Below are 19,196 nucleotides of genomic sequence, written 5' to 3' on the forward strand. Positions count from 1 at the left end.
TAGATCAAACGTCGCTGTGATACTCGTTACTGCAGCCGATAAGTGGTTAAATTCTATTAATTTTGTTCGATCAAATCAGAACAATTTTTGCAATAAAGGTTTATTAATATTGCGGGTGTCAGATCATTTGCTTTTAATTTTTATAAATTTTATAGCAGTGTAATCTGTCCTATACTTAGAAATGGTATGACAAGCCGAGACGTCATGGTTTTTCCTGGAACCACCAAGTGGTGGTGGAGTGACATCAAAGTCTCTCCTAGAAACCGTTATCTGTATCTATTAATATACATAAATTAATATTTTTACGTGCTACTTTTGTATCTTTTTCCCTAGTTAGTACTTTTGTAGAGATAGACATCTGTTCCATTAAAACGGTTTATTTGGAAATCCAAGGAAAAGTATAAGAGGTATGTTTACCGTCCCAGTCATCCATTTAAAATGGACTACTCACTTTATATTAATATCTTTAGTAGACAATTGTACTGTGGTTACTGGTGTGTATTAGTTTGAATATAAATTTTATGTATAAGTTAAATATTTAAATTAAAATATTTAAAAACATTTAAATATATTTAACATTTCTTTTTAATTATATTTTATTTGTAATAATATTAATTATTATTATTTATTAAAATATTAATATTTTATATCTATATTTAATATTTAAAATATTTTACTGCGAAAGAAATTTTAATTACTTTCTCAACAGTAGGAGATTTAAAATTGTTCTTATTTATGTGAAATATTATCAAGTTTTATGAACTTGAAAATATCCAAAATTCCGAATGCGATCAGCGATATTAAATAACTGTCTATTGCGTTTATATGCTTGTAAATATATGTATGTATGTCTTTATTAAATTTCTGTTTCTCACTTCCGTGTAATTTGTATAATTTTATTTCCTTGCTGTTTTTTGTTACAAATTATAGAATTAAACTTTTACTAATTACGGTTGCTCTCTGTCTTCACCTGAAAAGACAGACGTGTTTTCAGACTCGGCGTCTTTCATAGGTATAAAAAATTTACGTCTCATCGTTAACGGTAAATCTATTTAGGTTAACTTGAAGTAAGATAAAATATATTACTTATTAAAGGGTGATATGACAAATATCAGGCAATATTTCACGCTGATAGGAATTATATGCAAATTACAAATATACTACTTATACAACAGACTACAAAAAGGAGAAATAAATTTAACGTCGATTCATGTCATTCTTAGTTGAATTAGGAAAGAAAACCGAATTAGACTTACCGATATTACGTTCTATTCTTACGACTGGCAATATAACGGAATATTTAGTTAATTTTACCATACAAAAAGTTTTTGTAAAGACTTTTGCGGTAAAAATGTCGTTACTCTGTCGTTTTTTGGTAAACGGCAGTTCTTCTTCATTACATTGCCAAAAGAGGAAGCGAATGAGTTTGACATTTTGAATAATTTTTTTTTTTCAGGGCTTGTATATGGTAAACCTCTCGGTGGAAGTATTAATTGAAAATTCGATTAAAACATATGTAATTTGTTCCCTGATCAACATTTCGGTGAGTAATTACTGATTAAATATTGTATAAATTGGAGGACAGGATAACAGTAAAATTCAAACACATCAGTTTATGTATAAAGTAGACGACAATTACTAAAATTTTTTTTACTTTTTTTTTAAAATCCCGACTAAACTACTTGTTTTAAGATTTTTCGCATATACTGTTTATTTGTCTATTATTATCGTTCATTGCTATTATTATTTCTGTTATTTTTTTTAATATATATTTTTATATATATTTTATCTCGAGTGTCTATTGATGATTGCAGCAATGGAAACAGTCATCTGTTTAGATTCTAAATAAAAATGTAATTGTTACACGATTGGTTTTTTAAATTATTTTCTTAATATTTATAGTTCAGTATGGATATATTTAATACTAATAAATAAGTTCACATCAAAATATTAAAATTTAGTTCCAAAATATCGTCCAAAGTTAACTAAAACGGGTACAGTTATAAAAATAAGATTTTTTCATTAAATTTAAATTCATATTTAAGTTATTATTCAAACCTCTGTCCATGTAAATAGTATATTATTTAAAAATATGCACAAAAAATATAACTTATCCGTACGTGAAATTTCGTTTTTTTTCTGAAAGAAATTAAATCTGTATACACGTAAAAGTTTTCTGTATAAAGGTTTTTATAAAATCCTCATTCGAGTTGCTTCAAGAATAAAAACGGGTCTTTGTTTTACGAAAGAAAAAAGATATCTTAAATGATATTTATCCGTTTTAAGTTCTATCTGATCGCATTACGCATCTGAGTTTTCTTTACTTTGGATGCACATTTTTTATCTTTCACACTATCTATTTTTTATTTCAGTAAATTTATTTTTCAGGATACGAAATTGAAAAGCGGCTTAGTGTACAAAGAGGTAGACAAATCTAATATACATTACTGTAAGTTTTTTGAAGAATATTACTATATTTTACAGTTTATTATTTTTATTTTGAACATTGTGGTTTGTTATTGAATACTATTATACGATTTGAAATTGGCATAGTAAGCGTTTATTAAGAGAGGACTCGGAGATATACAACAGCGTTTAAGAATTTATAATACTATGTTGATTTACGACATTATTGTCATATTTATAGACATTTATAAACATATTGCATTTATAAACGTATTTATAAGAGAGAGTGAACCTACCTCCGATCCGAAAATATCACCTCTACAAAACAACATTTAAGGAGGGCGATGACCGATTTAACGGAAGAGCATTTAACGATCCTTTTACGATAGAAAACATTCGGAAAAAGATTTATTGAAATTATATACAGCTAACCAATATAAAGATGAGTTTTTCCTGTCTTCGTTAAACTAAGATTCTCTACCGTTTTGACTTCTACTGGTTGGCTGTAGGGATTAGAAAACACATTTTTCTTAAAATAATAATCATAGTGCTCAAAATCAGATTGTGCGATGCAATGATTTCTCGTATATATAAAAAAAAATTGTTTCTGTTTCTATATCGAATTAACGATGTGGTAATGGAATTTTATATATAATGATTTTTAAAATCGATCGTCTCAAATCAGTTATCTAAAAAGTAAATGAATGTCAGACAATAAATATAAGAGCCGTTTCAAACTGAGATTAGCGGTGGAGCGTTAGATTCACACTCTTTGGTACGGAAAGGTGCGTCCCAATCAGGCTTTTAACACGCATTAAATTTACTTACCGAATTCGTACTGTAGAGCATCGAGTGATTAATCTATAAGACATAGGGTAAAACCAGACTCTGCTTAAAGAATAAAATCGTTTTCAATTTTATACCTAATATCATTTAGTCTAGCAGAAAGTTTTTCAATTGAATGGAATTTTAACATCATTTAAATTACTCACTCTGCTGAAACTAACGGACTTCGTAAATGTGTTCTCATTAGTTTTTGGACGCTTACCGATTGAAAACGGTTACGACCTCATAAACGACCGTTATAAACGGCGGAAATCGAATTACAAAAACTTAATAAAACTGTTGGGTAAAGTTAAAAAATAAAAAAAACACACAGCTAGTATTTGCCAAAAGAAATTGGACTTTAATTATGTAAAAAACTGAACTTATGTTAAAGCATAACCTTAAATTAAATGAAATTATGAAATAAACATAACTTAATTTCACATAAGAAATATCAACTGAAATCAGCATATCAGCAATAATATTATTAAAATGAGATTTACAATTATATACTAAAAAAAACAAAACATCAATAAACATAATATGACTGGAAAACTATTGCATTACTGACAAATGCTGTAATATTGAAAAATTGGCAATGAACAAATGTCATAAACTTAGAAAAATAAATTAAAGTAAATCTTGATTGGCATTGGCCTTTCCTGATTTATGAACCACAAACTTAACGTTAAATAATGTAAAAATGTAATTCTAGTTTGACGTAGAAAAAGACACAATAATATTACAGTACAAAAGAGTTAATTACAATATAATCACACTGAACTTAATTGAGCACATGAAATGGGTTGCAGCTGAACAATGACAGCCTTCTGTAAGTGACCTGTCGTGACTGTACTAAACTGAAATTGAAACTTGAACGGCATAGGTAGGATGAACTGAATGTTCCACAAATTTGAATGATAACATAAAGGTTTAACGTAATGAGTAATGAAAAACTGAACTTGCCTGTAGCACACAAATATTTGCCAGAGATGAACTCGTAGCAGCAAGTACAGAAGAATACCTATGTAGTCCTGGGCGTAGTCCGCACGGTGAATCAGGAATACAGCAGCGTGATGTGGTTTAGTGGTAATATGAGGCGTGGAATCTCAAATGTGTAGTGATGAGTTTGAATTTCTGCTTGAGCGTGAATGTTACCACAAAGTTTGCAGGAGAGTATTGCCCTAGGCGACTGCAGTGGTGAGAAGTTGGATTTACTCTGCCGAAAAGATGGCGAAAAAGGCGGGGGTAACCAGCTCCAGGTAGTGGACAGGATAGTGTGTGTGTGTGTATTAGTAAGGGGACGAAAAAATAACGGGTGTATGAAAAGGGTAGTCAGAAATAACTCGATAGAATAATGGGCGCGGTCGCTAAGGATGACGGTAGGAGGGTCGAACACAAGAACAATAATAAAAACAGGTGGGCTTTACAGACCCAGCAATACGAAACCAAGTGGAATTCAAACATTCCTTGTAACAAAGCAACGGGACCTACCCTAGCTTGGAATTCGTAGAAAATAACGGAACACTTTATGCCAGAATGGCGTAAACATACTGGGGGGCGAGCGAGCAGAATCATGAAGAGAAGACCAGAGGATGAATCTTATTTACAGGACGAGTGATGAAACCGGAAGAGAGTTTGATACGGACGACACGGCAGATACCATCCTTACCAGGAAATGTTTCCGAGATGACACCAATGGGCCAACGCAGAGGAAGAGTATTGGAGGATTTCAACATGATGAGGTCACCAGCAGCAAGATTGGGTTGGGCTTTGTTCCATTTGGAACGAGAGGTGAGCTCATGAAGATACTCCTTGGACCATCGATTCCAGAAATGTTGAATTTTTTGTTGTAGAAGAGTCCATCGAACACGAAGAGAGAGGTTCGAATCAATGGGGTTTTCGGTAAGAAGATACGGAGTTGAAAGAACGGATTTGAGAAGTCGTTTTCTTGAGCTTAGAAAGAGGTATGCGATTGATAGGAACGTGGAAGGCTGGTGGTCCATTCCACCAGGAATCGCGAGAAGGAAGCTGTGAGGCAGAAGATCCTTGAAACGCGATGTCAGAAGCGTTATTTGAAGAGTTTACAGAATGAGGTGAAGTAGTTTCCAAAGTTTGTTTAACACGGTTAGCCTCGTAGGTCCGAAATTTGTATGATCTGTTGCGGTTGTTAGCTACGGTCGTAGCATCTGAAGAAAGAGTTGAAGCGACAGCGTATCGTTTTGCAGGACTTCGAGTGGTTTTAGGATGAAAAGGATGCTCATATCGTTGATCATCCGGATTGGGAGGCTGGGCATACATAACTTCCTCGGTTTCCCTACATTTATGAAAAGTGTCACCAACAGAGTCTTCTTGTGAAAATAGGGTGTTGAAAAAGGAAGTTGATTCTTCAGACGGCGAAGCGAGAAATTCGGAGGTGTTGCCGATGATTATCCATCCAAAGACAGTGTAGAGCGCGGAAGGAAATCCGGATTCTTGAATATTGCCGGAAGGCGCCAAAACATGGCAGAACAGGTCACTGCCAATGAGAAGATCAATAGGCGAGGAAGAGCAAAACGTCGGGTCAGCGAGATGGAGATGTTGAAATTTGTGGGCGACTGAAGGGGACAAAGAATGCGAAGGAAGGTTACCAGAAATATTAGGAAGAACAAGTGCCTTAGATTGAAAGGTCTTTTTGAATTCAGGTAAGGAGTGAATGTTGATGTTAGCGGTACCAAGAACAGAAGCATGGGTAGAGGAAATACCGGAAAGGCGTATTTCAGAATTTTCCAAAGGAAGGGCAAGACGGGAAAGACAATTTTTGGTAATTAAGGTGCGTTGCGAGCCGGAGTCCAAAACAGCACGGACCGTATGCAGTTTACCGAACGAGTCTTCTAAAGAGACGATGGCAGTGCCAAGCAGCACAGTCGAAGACTGTTCACAAGAAGAATGACAGGAAAAACAAGTTGCGTTGGGGTCAGACTGCGGTGAAATTGGAGTAGAACTGATACGAGCGGAATGAGTGACGGGTGAATTATTAGAGAGAAAATTAGGGGCTAGAGTCACGGAAGGTGTCGTGGGAGCAGGTGTGGTTACAGAGGGTGAGGGGCAAGCGTTATGAGCAGAATGACAACCAGATAGAGTGGGGGTATGTGGGCGTAGAGACGAGTGATGGGACGATTGAAAATTACTGGAAGACTGAGATGGACAATTCTGTTTAATATTTTGCCGGGAAAAATTAGGAGACGGAGGAGTGGTACAACGACCTGAAGATGAAAAGGGTTTAAAAGTGCGGTCGTTTGAACTTCCGAAGAGAGCGATGTTACTCTTTTGACACAGTAAAGTATGGTGCGAGGAGTTATTGCAGTTTCTGCAGTTGAATTTTGACATACAAGTTTTCGGCGAATGAGAGCCCAAACAGCGGAAACAACGATCATTTTTTCGTAACCAGGCGATTTTTTGTTCATGTGACAAAGTTTGAAATTGTTTACAGCCATAAATACGATGAGCGTCCGCACATACCGGACAGCGGCCGGACGGAGTGTGATTTTGAACAAAGAAGGATTTTATCGGTTTGGAGAATTTTGATGTTTGAGGACTAGGGTTATTAAAGTACGTAGGGAATTTTTCAGAAAAGGTGACATCGGCGTCAAGGCTTTCGGAAATTTTTTCCTCAACCGTGAGGAATTCAATCAGCTCTTCGTATGCGGGTACGCTTGACGAGGCGATACGATTTTCGAAACGCGTTCGAACATTGGGGGTGAGTTTTTCTAAACCAAGCTGCAGAAGAAGAAAATTTTCTAAGTTTATGTTGAGACTTTTCAACGCATTAATGGAGGAAATGTACGTGGCCTTAAAATTAGAGAGGTAATTTTTACAATCATCGGACTGAAAACATTTAATACGGCTGTAAAAGCTATTTAGAAGAGAACGTTTGTTGTCATATCTGGAAATCAAAATGTCATAAGCGACTTGATAATTTTCCGCAGAAATTGGCAGAGATTCAATTAATAGGAGCGCATTACCAGATAAATGTGTTCTTAGAATTTGCAGTTTTTGTTCAGAAGATAACTGTGAATTTTCATGGACGGAACCTTTGAACAGATTGTGAAAATTTATCCAGTCGTGGAAATTTCCAGAAAAAATGGGAATTTTGAATTTCGGAGTCTCTAATAAGGAATGAAAAACTGGTTTGATATTCTGTTTTAAATCGGGAGTTTCTGATTCTACAAGTTTAATGGGACAAAACAATGAATCCCATTCGGTGCTGATTAAATTTATATCACAAATTTCTGACTGGTTTTTTATTTCTGAGTTATTAATAAGAATTTCATCGATGATGCCATAAAACTGTTGATCGAGGGCTTTGATATCATCAAATTGTTTACTAGATACAGAAATTCCGTGAGAGTTGACGATTCTCCTGAGTTTGTTAACACGAAGCTGCGCTTTGGCTAACAGCGCAGCGTTAGCTGAAATGATGGTGGCCTGAGCACGAGTCATGTTGTTAAACGGGACGAAAAAATAACGGGTGTATGAAAAGGGTAGTCAGAAATAACTCGATAGAATAATGGGCGCGGTCGCTAAGGATGACGGTAGGAGGGTCGAACACAAGAACAATAATAAAAACAGGTGGGCTTTACAGACCCAGCAATACGAAACCAAGTGGAATTCAAACATTCCTTGTAACAAAGCAACGGGACCTACCCTAGCTTGGAATTCGTAGAAAATAACGGAACACTTTATGCCAGAATGGCGTAAACAAAAACAAAAAAAATTATAACGTTTCATACATATGTTGAATTATTTTATTTTATTTACGGGATTATAAAATAGCGAGATGAAGGTGTGAGTCGGTTTAAAAAATAAAAAATTGTCATTAATATATAACAAATTATACGATGTAATTTGTGTTCATCAAAAAGGGATTTTTAGATCATACATTAACGTCACAAAACGTAACCTTAATATTTGATTTAAAGTAATCTTGATATTACTTAACGAATACATGTTGAAACAATGAACGGCATAGATGAAGTCCTACGCAAGAACTATCGCATGAAAATAAACAAGAACAAAACAAAAGTAATGAAATGTAGTAGAAATAACAAAGATGGACCGCTGAATGTGAAAATAGGAGGAGAAAAGATTATGGAGGTAGAAGAATTTTGTTATTTGGGAAGTAAAATTACTAAAGATGGACGAAGCAGGAGCGATATAAAATGCCGAATAGCACAAGCTAAACGAGCCTTCAGTAAGAAATATAATTTGTTTACATCAAAAATTAATTTAAATGTCAGGAAAAGATTTTTGAAAGTGTATGTTTGGAGTGTCGCTTTATATGGAAGTGAAACTTGGACGATCGGAGTATCTGAGAAGAAAAGATTAGAAGCTTTTGAAATGCGGTGCTATAGGAGAATGTTAAAAATCAGATGGGTGGATAAAGTGACAAATGAAGAGGTATTGCGGCAAATAGATGAAGAAAGAAGCATTTGGAAAAATATAGTTAAAAGAAGAGACAGACTTATAGGCCACATACTAAGGCATCCTGGAATAGTCGCTTTAATATTGGAAGGACAGGTAGAAAGAAAAAATTGTGTAGGCAGGCCACGTTTGGAATATGTAAAACAAATTGTTAGGGATGTAGGATGTAGAGGTTATACTGAAATGAAACGACTAGCACTAGATAGGGAATCTTGGAGAGCTGCATCAAACCAGTCAAATGACTGAAGATAAAAAAAAAGGTGATTTAGAGGCCAACATCAAGCGCGCGCGCACAAACACACACACATATATGTACATACGAACATTAACATCTGTCAAATTTCCATTCGGTTTTTTGGGTTCCTTAGATGTCAAAACGTCAAGATCCGGTGAAAACCGCATATGCTCGAATTGTGCCGATTACAATACTTTCGCTTCCAGAGCAATGGCTCTGCAATAGCGCTATCTAGACGGGAAAATAAAATTAATTCTTAAATTATATTTTTAAAGGAACACAATAAAATGAAAATTGCAGGTTTTTTTAGTGAAGTAATTTAAATAAATGATCAGATATAAACCATCTCAGGAATGGATTGATATCTTATTCCGCCGATAAAAAAACACCGGAGACCTGGTGTTACTGAATATTATTTTGAATTTAAATACGATTTTAATTATATTGATGGAAATATTTTTTAAACGCTTCTGTAATTTATTGAAAATCAGAAGGGAAGCATAATGAGACCTTTATCGTATTAAGTTACATGAAAATAGTTCTGTTGTCTCGTTTTGTAAATGTGAATACTGTTATTTTATTAAAAAGAAATGGACGTTTTTTAGCAAAAGAATGCACGTTCACAAATATAAACTGAAATTTATCAAATATTGGTTTACATAATTTATTATATATATGGACGCCAAACAATGACCTAACAAAACCTAATTTTGCCTTTTTTGTCTTCAGTCAAATGACTGAAGACAAAAAAAAAAAAACATGTTGAATTAGATATAAAGGGTTTATATAACCGTGCCTCTCCAAATTATAATCGTACATATTTCATCGATAATGTATTGACCTCAAATACTTTGATTTTAGTTGTAGAAATTCGGATGTACGGGGTGATTTACAAAGAATAAAAAAAGATTCGATTTTCAATCGAGAGTACTGCAATGCTAATCCGCTTCAGTGTCGATATACTTATGAAAAGTATGTTGTATGTAGAACTGAATTAAAATTTCCAGATATATATTTTTTAAAACGAGTTATTCATTGTTAAACAAGAATTGTTTTATGTTTATAAATAATTTCTTTGTACTCATAAAAAAAAAAAAATTTAGAAATCGATAGTTCTTGAAAAGAAAGTCGCTATTTTTAACTACATTCTTTTTATCATCGATTCGATGTAAATTAATAGTTTGATGTCTTTTATTATAAGGAGATATGTTCTTAATTTCATTATTACATGTAAAAACATGCATATAAATAATTAGGCCTTTTTTATTGAATCGCATCGCGATGGAACATAAGGATTTATTTTAAACTCTCTAAGAATGAAAAAATCCACGACTAAGCTTGTAAAATGAAAACTCGTCTGTTTTACAATTTACGAAGAACAACAACCTTTAAATATAATATCGTTCTTAGTTCATCGTTCCAAAGCAAAACAAGACATTTAGATTATTTAGATTTCAAGGATTAACGACTGCTTCACGGTAGACAAACTCTGCTGAAACATATGCCGCAACCGGATGGACCGATTTCAACATACGTTCTACGGCAACGTACGAGTTTGCTGTGTTCGGTTGAATTCCGCTAACACTCGAATATTGATGTAATTAACGGGTCGCTACGTCCAATGGAGAATAGAGGTTGAAGAACGAAAATCAGCGTACTTTACCTTTACGATAAATATTTTCTTGACAAGAGCTAAATATTACATCCCTTCTTCGAGTTTCTCAGGCAGATTGTTTATCGTAGTCGTAACTGGAAATATCGGTTTTGATGAAAGGATACGCAACATTACAAATTAAAGTTAGGCTGATGTTTCGGTCGGTCGGACTCATTTATTCACTAATTCGAAGATGATTATAAACAAACAAAAATAATTTGGCTGACTCGTTCCTACGGCAGCCGGATAGCGGGTTCTCTACCGATTACAAAATCGAATTACCGAACGCTTAACTTCACGATCAACGAGAAATACTTACCGAGGTTCCTTCTCCGTCCAATTTTTCGGTAAAAGAGAAACTCCTTTCAACAAAATGGAACATAACGATATAAAAGATTTACGTAAATTGCCGATATTATTTTATTAATTGTTTAATGTCAGCTAAGTCTGTGTATTTTAAAAGTTGAATCAGAGCATGGGGTCTTTCGCGCATACCTGTGTGGTAAGAGGAGGGCGGATGACCCCTATTGTCCTTACTGTGGCGATCCGAATACCCCGGAACATGTGGTGTTCTGCTGCCTACAGTGTTATGAGTACCGCCTAGCTTGCTCGGCGATTACCGGACCGTTCAGCGTGGAGAACAACATCGTCATCGTGTTGCGCAGCTCCAAGAGTTTTGATACCGTCGCAGGATTCGTGACGAGGGTTTTCAGGAAAAGGATGGGGGGCTCGGGGATGAGAGCAGCCTTCTGCGGAGCTGCCGTTTGCACGTGCGTGCACGAGTGGGCAGTAGCGATGAAGTACGGGGACTCTCGCACTCCCGATCGATGAAGACCGAGTCCCGGCGGGGGTGCCCCTCTCGGGGTGTCCCCGTTAGAGACATTGGCATAAATACAGAGTCCCGGCTCCAGGAGTGGGGACCCAGGGACGGCATAGCCTGGTGGATCCTACTTTAGGGGACTGAGGCGGGTGCAAAGTGAAATCCGACCGGGGGGCCCAGTCGTGGACGCCCGTTAGAGTAAAGGACGCTCCCCTGGGCTGTGTAATACTTAACTGCAGGATCCGGCCCGGAGAAGGTATAAAAACAATTTTTTTTTGTTGTCTTCAGTCATTTGACTGGTTTGATGCAGCTCTCCAAGATTCCCTATCTAAACCAAATTGGTCTTCTCCTAACACTTCCTCCACTCACCTCTCAATTCTTCTGTATAGAATTCTAGTTAAGATTTTTGATGCATGACTAGTTAAACTAATTGTTCTGCATTCTTCACATTTATCTGCCTCTGCTTTATTTGGTATCATTACTATAACACTTTTTTTGAAGTCTGACGGAAATTCCCCTTTTTCATAAATTTTACACACCAGTTTGTATAATCTATCAATCGCTTCCTCACCTGCACTGCGCAGTAATTCTACAGGTATTCCGTCTATTCCAGGAGCCTTTCTGCCATTTAAATCTTTTAATGCTCTCTTAAATTCAGATCTCAGTATTGTTTCTCCCATTTCATCCTCCTCAACTTCCGCTTCTTCCTCTATAACCCCATTTTCTAATTCATTTCCTCCGTATAACTCTTCAATATATTCCACCCATCTACCGACTTTACCTTTCGTATTATATATTGGTGTACCATCTTTGTTTAACACATTATTAGAATTTAATTTATGCACCCCAAAATTTTCCTTAACTTTCCTGTATGCTCCGTCTATTTTACCAATTTTCATTTCTCTTTCCACTTCTGAACACTTTTCTTTAATCCACTCTTCTTTCGTCAGTTTGCACTTCCTGTTTATAGCATTTCTTAATTGCCGATAGTTCCTTTTACTTTCTTCATCATAAGCATTCTTATATTTTCTACGTTCATTCTTCAGCTGCAATATATCGTCTGAAACCCAAGGTTTTCTACCAGTTCTCTTTATTCCGCCTAAGTTTGCTTCTGATGATTTAAGAATTTCCTTTTTAACATTCTCCCATTCTTCTTCTACATTTTCTACCTTGTCTTTTTTACTCAGACCTCTTGCGATGTCCTCCTCAAAAATCTTCTTTACCTCCTCTTCCTCAAGCTTCTCTAAATTCCACCGATTCATCTGACACCTTTTCTTCAGGTTTTTAAACCCCAATCTACATTTCATTATCACCAAATTATGGTCGCTATCAATGTCTGCTCCAGGGTAAGTTTTGCAGTCAACGAGTTGATTTCTAAATCTTTGCTTAACCATGATATAATCTATCTGATACCTTGCAGTATCGCCTGGCTTTTTCCAAGTGTATATTCTTCTATTATGATTTTTAAATTGGGTGTTGGCAATTACTAAATTATACCTCGTGCAAAACTCTAAAAGTCGGTCCCCTCTTTCATTCCTTTTACGCAGCCCGTATTCACCCACTATATTTCCTTCCTTGCCTTCTCCAATGCTTGCATTCCAATCTCCAACTATTATTAAATTTTCATCTCCTTTTACGTGTTTAATTGTTTCATCAATCTCTTCGTATACACATTCTACCTCATCATCATCATGGGCGCTTGTAGGCATATAGACGTTAACAATCGTTGTCGGTTTAGGTTTTGATTTTATCCTTATTACAATGACTCTATCGCTCTGCGTCTTGAAGTACTCCACTCTCCTCCCTATCTTCTTGTTCATCACAAAACCTACTCCTGCCTGCCCATTATTTGACGCTGAGTTAATTACTCTAAAGTCACCTGTCCAAAAGTCGCCTTCCTCTTCCCACCGAACCTCACTAATTCCTACTATATCCACGTTTACCATATCCATTTCCCTTTTTAAATTTTCTACCCTACCAACCATTTCTAAGCTTCTAACATTCCACACTCCGACTCGTAGAATGTTATTTTTTACTTTTCTGGTGACCCCTTCCTTAGTAGTCCCCACCCGGAGATCCGAACGGGGGACTATTTTACCTCTGGAATATTTTACCAAGGAAGGCGCCTCCATTATTGCTTTTGAAAAAAAAACAGCTGTAGTTTTCCATTGCTTTCAGCTGCGCAGTACTCAGAGGACTGAGTGATGTTGATATGACCGTTTAAGTCGTCCTGACTCACGACCCTAACAACTACTGAAAGAGCTGCTGCCCTCTTTCAGGAATCATTCCTTAGTCTGGCTCTCAACAGATACCTCTCCGATATGGTTGCACCTTCGGTCCAGGTACTCTGTATCCCTGAGCACTCAAGCCCCCTCACCAACGGCAAGGTCTCATGATTCATAGAGGAGGATAAAAACAAAGCAAAACAAAATCATTATTGAACTTATAAATTAAACTGATCGCTTATTGAGCAGTTTAACTTACTGAGCAGTTTAAAGTAAAAGGAGTTGTAATATTTCAATATACGATTATTTTCCGACAAAATATTAGGGGGGGGGGGGATTGGTCGATAACGGACCTAACAGAATTGACTGTTTTACCGGTCTTGATGACTTGGATACTTATACATTTTACAAAGAAGTTCCGCTGCCCCGGAGTTCGTCTGGGTGGATTGATGGAAACCGTGACAAAACCCCGTTCAGGCATTTGAACGCAAAATTACACGTACAAAAAATTAAAATATACGAGTCCATAATAATTACATTAAGGAACAAGATGATTTTTTTTCTTTTGGCACAAGGACCAAAATATGCGATCCAAAGACAACTTTTAACGTTGAATTTTTTCAAGTTAGTTAACAAATTGTCTCAAACACCAACCGATTTTTGTGATACGGTAATCTTTGAAGGAAATATGAGAATTTACAAACATAAGGGACATTATTCAACTTATTATTATGTGGTACTTGTATTTGTTGTATGTTTGCAATCTGGTACATTTCTCTTTAGCGCCGAACAATAAGTTGAGAGGATTCATTCACTTCGATGCCGTTAGTACCTTAGTTAGTACCGTTAGTACGTTTCCCGTGCTCGTCACTGACCGCGCCAAAATTTTCCGGATGTGAATCCAAGAAATGAATATTTAGGGATATATTACATCCCGTAAGGCTATGTGATTGCAGTAATTCACCCACACCCATCGGGTTGGTCTAGTGGTTAACGCGTCTTCCCAAATCAGCTGATTTGGAAAGTCGAGAGTTACAGCGTTCAAGTCCTAGTAAAGCCAGTTATTTTTATACGGATTTGAATGCTAGATCATGGATACCGGTGTTCTTTGGTGGTTGGGTTTCAATTAACCACATATCTCAGGAATGGTCGAACTGAGAATGTACAAGACTACACTTCATTTACACTCATACATATCATCCACATTCATCCTCTGAAGAATTATCTAAACGGTAGTTACTGGAGGCTAAACAAGAAAAAAGAGAGACTAATTCACCCACATGTCGTGATAGTCGAGGGATTTATGATTTCCTAAAAAGGTTTTGCACGACATTTTTATGACCTTTACGCTGAGTTTAGGACTTGGCTTAACAGTTCGAATCGTCTATCCCTATTCAAGTTCTTATCGGAAACTCGCCGAAATCCTTTCCTTGATTTCTGCATTACTAACACGATGAAACGTTTCTTTCAAATAATGAAAACCAGGACCGTTTTTATCCATCGTTTTAACAAAATTTTTTAAAAGCCCTAATCTTGAATAGAATTAGGTAGAAGAATGATTTTTGAGTTAACTAGTAGGAAATGTGTACAACATTTCGGTCAGGGGTGAGTGCTTTCTTTTTCCTGTTTAGACTCCGGTACTTTCCGTTTAGATAATACTTCAGAGGATGAATGAGGATGATATGTATGAGTGTAAATGGAAGTGCATTCTTGTACATTCTCAGTTCGACCGTTCCTGAGATGTGGGGTTAATTGGAACCCAACCAATAAAGAACACCGGTATCCACGATCTAGTATTCAAATCCGTGTAAAAATAACTGACTGTACTAGGACTTGAACGCTGAACTCTCGACTTCCAAATCAGCTGATTAGGGAAGACGCGTTCCCACTAGACCAACCCGGTGGGTTCAGGGGTAAGTGCTTCACGTTTTGGCCATTTCTTATTAATACAATGATTTGTCTGGTCTCTGCAGTCCCATTCGCACAGAAGTAATAAAGTTTAATGTAGCTCAGCTGCAAACCCGTTAATAACGCGATAACGTTTAAATCTTAACGTACAGTCCAACGTTACTTGTTCTATTGAATTTTTTCTAACAGGTTTTTCGTATTGTCATATTACGTTTCTTTCAAGTTAGATAAATTAGCACAGAAGGGAATTTTTATAATCGCATAAAAAAACAGCCTTTAAAACACTAGTTTTTGACGAATCGCGAACAGTCTCAATTTTATAGAGTTAAGTTCACGATGAGGTTTTCTGTGTCAGCATAAGTATTGTTTTACACTAAACTGTTTTCTTCAAAATATAAATCTTGAGACGCTTCGTAACTTTCACGAAAGAAAAACACTTTAGTGTCAGTACGGACTGCAGTTTTGTGTTTTAGTATATAATCTTATCCTTCCAGGATTCCGTTCTTTCAGCTTACTCTCTTGCCAAGTCCCGCTCCTCCTTTAAGAACTGAAGGTGTTCTATCCGAAAGGGAGAGTAGCGTTTCACTTTACCCTCGGAATAACTTTTTTGGCGGCTTTCAGGAGTGCTTTTCTAATCTTAGAAACACTTTTATCGATATTTCCAAATATTAACCGAATCTTGAGTCGCTAGGGTTTCAACAGTTTCCCTGAACAACTTCCAGTCTGCTTTTTACAATTCCATTGCGGTCCTTTTGCCGACAACTTTTCTAGAATCTTCATCTGGCCGACTAGTGTTACCGAAAGTTTTTTATGTCCAAAGCCACTTGAACTTGGCAGGCGGTGTATTCGAGAAACGATGATAAAGCCGTGTGAGCAAGAGCTACACCTCCATAAGCGTTATGAGGCATTGGTGCACAGTGTGTTTGGAATTACTACTACTTCTTGCGGTTCTCGCCATACTACGGTCAAGCAAACCTCATGTGCTGATTATCCCTAGCCCAGTCTGTCGGACATTTCGCACACATTGAACAGCAGATGAGAGCGTCCCAGTTTTTATTTTGATTCCGAACTTTACAGCCAAAGTATATTTCATAACATTTTTTTCAACTAGTATAATCAATCTTCGTCTTGTTCCGTAAACGTCTTATCCCGATAAACGTAAAAAAAAATTCCTCGGATCATTACCGACTTCCCTGGCGTATTTATTCGTTAAAACCACACTTGATTCAGCAGTAACTGTAAATCACAAAACAGAATTAACCTACACTACGTGCAGCGAACGTTTAAACAATACTAAGGTGTTAACTGAGTCTCGCAAAACTGTTCTTACAAACATGAAAGAAATTGCAATTAATGAACCATCCTGCGTATTCAGTTATTACCTTAATAATTGTATGCCAGTACCCCACTCGCTGTTAGAAATCGTTAAAATATCCTTTTTTGCACGTAATTTATCCTTCCTGAGTACACAGAATTCCACAAAAGTATTACTTTTGTGGAATTATGTTCCACAAGGTTATCGTACAGAAACCGTGGGTGATGGAGAATCTAAATACATGAACGTTATAGATAAGTAATTAAAAAATAATTCGTAATTCAGAATAGGTTAATAAATATATTTGAGCGCATAATTATCTCTACCTTGAAGGGACATAAAGAATTTAATTTTCATTACCGAAAATGGTAGTCGATGAAATTAATTAAATATAAAAATCATTAGCTTATAAGTAGCTTGAATCGCCGCATAGAATTTGGAACGTGTAAGCTCGTATCGTATTTCGACAAAATCTGTAGAAAGACGTTTATCTGTTTTCATACTGCTATCTACAATCGAAGAATTATCTATGATTTACAAAAATTTGATATCTAAAATTATTTAAGAGTCAGTGTTATCATTAAAACCGATTTTAGTTGGAGGAAGAACTTCTTCCTCTTTCAAATAATTTAAAACATATACCAGCTTGCTTTACACAGTATAATTAAATAAAATTTTACCGTTTAAAATATTTTTCTTGTGTTCAATCGTAGACTGTGTATTTTTTAATTTTATGAACTGTATAAACATTTCTTTTATTTTTTGTTTACAGCTTATGAGTTTCCCTCTACTTTGATAAAGTGGAGAAATTCGACTGGGACTGACAAATCGACGGCAAAAGTATTCGTTACAATTTATAATCAAAATAATCAAACACTTACACGTATACCCTCTGTTAGGATGCTGTCACGCATAGACGAAGTTAAAAATACTGTTAAAATTGAGAATAAAAAATCGAATGGACTTAGGGATGCATGTTTTAACATGGCAGTAATAATAAATAATTAGTATATTATTAAAATATTTCGTAAATTTAAAATAAATCTGCAACTAATCTCATACTTCCTGCTAAATATTACTGAATTTTAACGTAAAATAAATAAAATATAATTAAAATTATATCTTTGTTTTGTTATTTTTTATGACCTCTTCATCACCCCATAAAGCTATCTTGTCGATTAAAAATGCTAACCTAAACGGAGAACGGAATAAACTAAAATGTACGGTAAAGCAGTTGTAGTAGAACATGAAAGTAAACCTATCTACTCTGCCCGATCGGAAAAAGGAATACCTAAGACCATTATGTTAATATAAATGTTACATAAAAATATTTAATCTATTGAAATTTTGTATGTTAAAAATACGTAGAAGGTTATGCAAAAGTTTGGAATATTTGTTTTGACTCGGCTTCTAGTTGATGTTGGAATGGGTATGGACATGATGTTGGAAAGCTCTTCGTTTGAGTTATACTCGGAGTGTGCTGAAAATACTCTGAAGCGTAGAAAAACTTTTAGCGATGGAAAGTGGAAGCGTATAAAATAGAGAGAAGATTAAGAATGTAAAACGACAAATAAATTTAAAAAAAAGAAAATCCAGAAAGAACTACAAAAAGGATGAACGGAAAGAATAATGTAAGGTTCGACAATAGATTTTTAAAAGAATAAAAAGTTGAATAAACGAAAGGATAAATCGGCTGCTGTTACTACAGGTCAAATCGTAGACCAAATGGTACCAAGGTCCAGCTAGAGAAGAAAAATGCGGAATAATTCACACTTCAAATTACGATTTAATAAAACCGTGGTGGGGGTTATTAAATAAAGGGTTTAACAAACTTAAAATGTTTTATTATAACATTTGAAGTTTGTATCCTATTATAGGCGAGCGTACAACCGAAGAGTGCGTCACCAGATTATTCCGTTTTGGGAAGAGTTCTTTTCTCCGGTTAACTACGTAAGTTGTTCGATGTGTTCGTTGTGAACAAACCAAGGTGAAAAGGTGTCGTTACTCTTTAATTAAGGGGGAAGATAGTTTCCTTTTTGTTAATAAAAAAAAGTAAATAATTTCTGTGTACATTTTATTATCGTTATTATCGTTGTTGTCTCACTGCCTTAATCGGTTGTTCATTTTATAAATTATTGTAAATTTCGTAGTAAAATCAAAATTATTATCCGCGATAGAAAATTTACATATTTTATAAGTAGTTACAACTGCATTTGTAAAAATTTTAACTTCAACAACTTCTAGATATTATTTTTTGACGCTGGTGTCGAGGGTTATGATAATTCTTGCAGAATTTCTAGGTTGTTCCTAGTTTAAATAAATTTTATTTTTAAGACTTAAATGTA

At 35.5% G+C, this 19,196-nt stretch overlaps 1 protein-coding gene across 2 annotated transcripts in view; it reads left to right on the forward strand.

Moving 5' to 3' along the window:
• The window catches only part of LOC142333513 (uncharacterized), a 33,101-nt gene extending 15,131 nt beyond the window's left edge, over positions 1 to 17,970 (forward strand). The window contains exons 3-5 of one of the 2 annotated variants that reach the window (XM_075380775.1): positions 1,457 to 1,543; positions 2,389 to 2,449; positions 17,624 to 17,970. In XM_075380775.1, the coding sequence (XP_075236890.1) occupies positions 1,457 to 1,543; positions 2,389 to 2,449; positions 17,624 to 17,859 (384 nt within the window). In that variant the 3' untranslated portion in view covers positions 17,860 to 17,970. The remainder of the gene's footprint in view (positions 1 to 1,456; positions 1,544 to 2,388; positions 2,450 to 17,623) is intronic. The other variant, XM_075380776.1, reaches the window with a different exon arrangement.
• Positions 17,971 to 19,196: the final 1,226 nt, after the last annotated feature.

This window comes from Lycorma delicatula, chromosome 12 (assembly GCF_047948215.1).
Source record: "Lycorma delicatula isolate Av1 chromosome 12, ASM4794821v1, whole genome shotgun sequence".
Taxonomy (NCBI): Eukaryota; Metazoa; Arthropoda; class Insecta; order Hemiptera; family Fulgoridae; genus Lycorma; species Lycorma delicatula.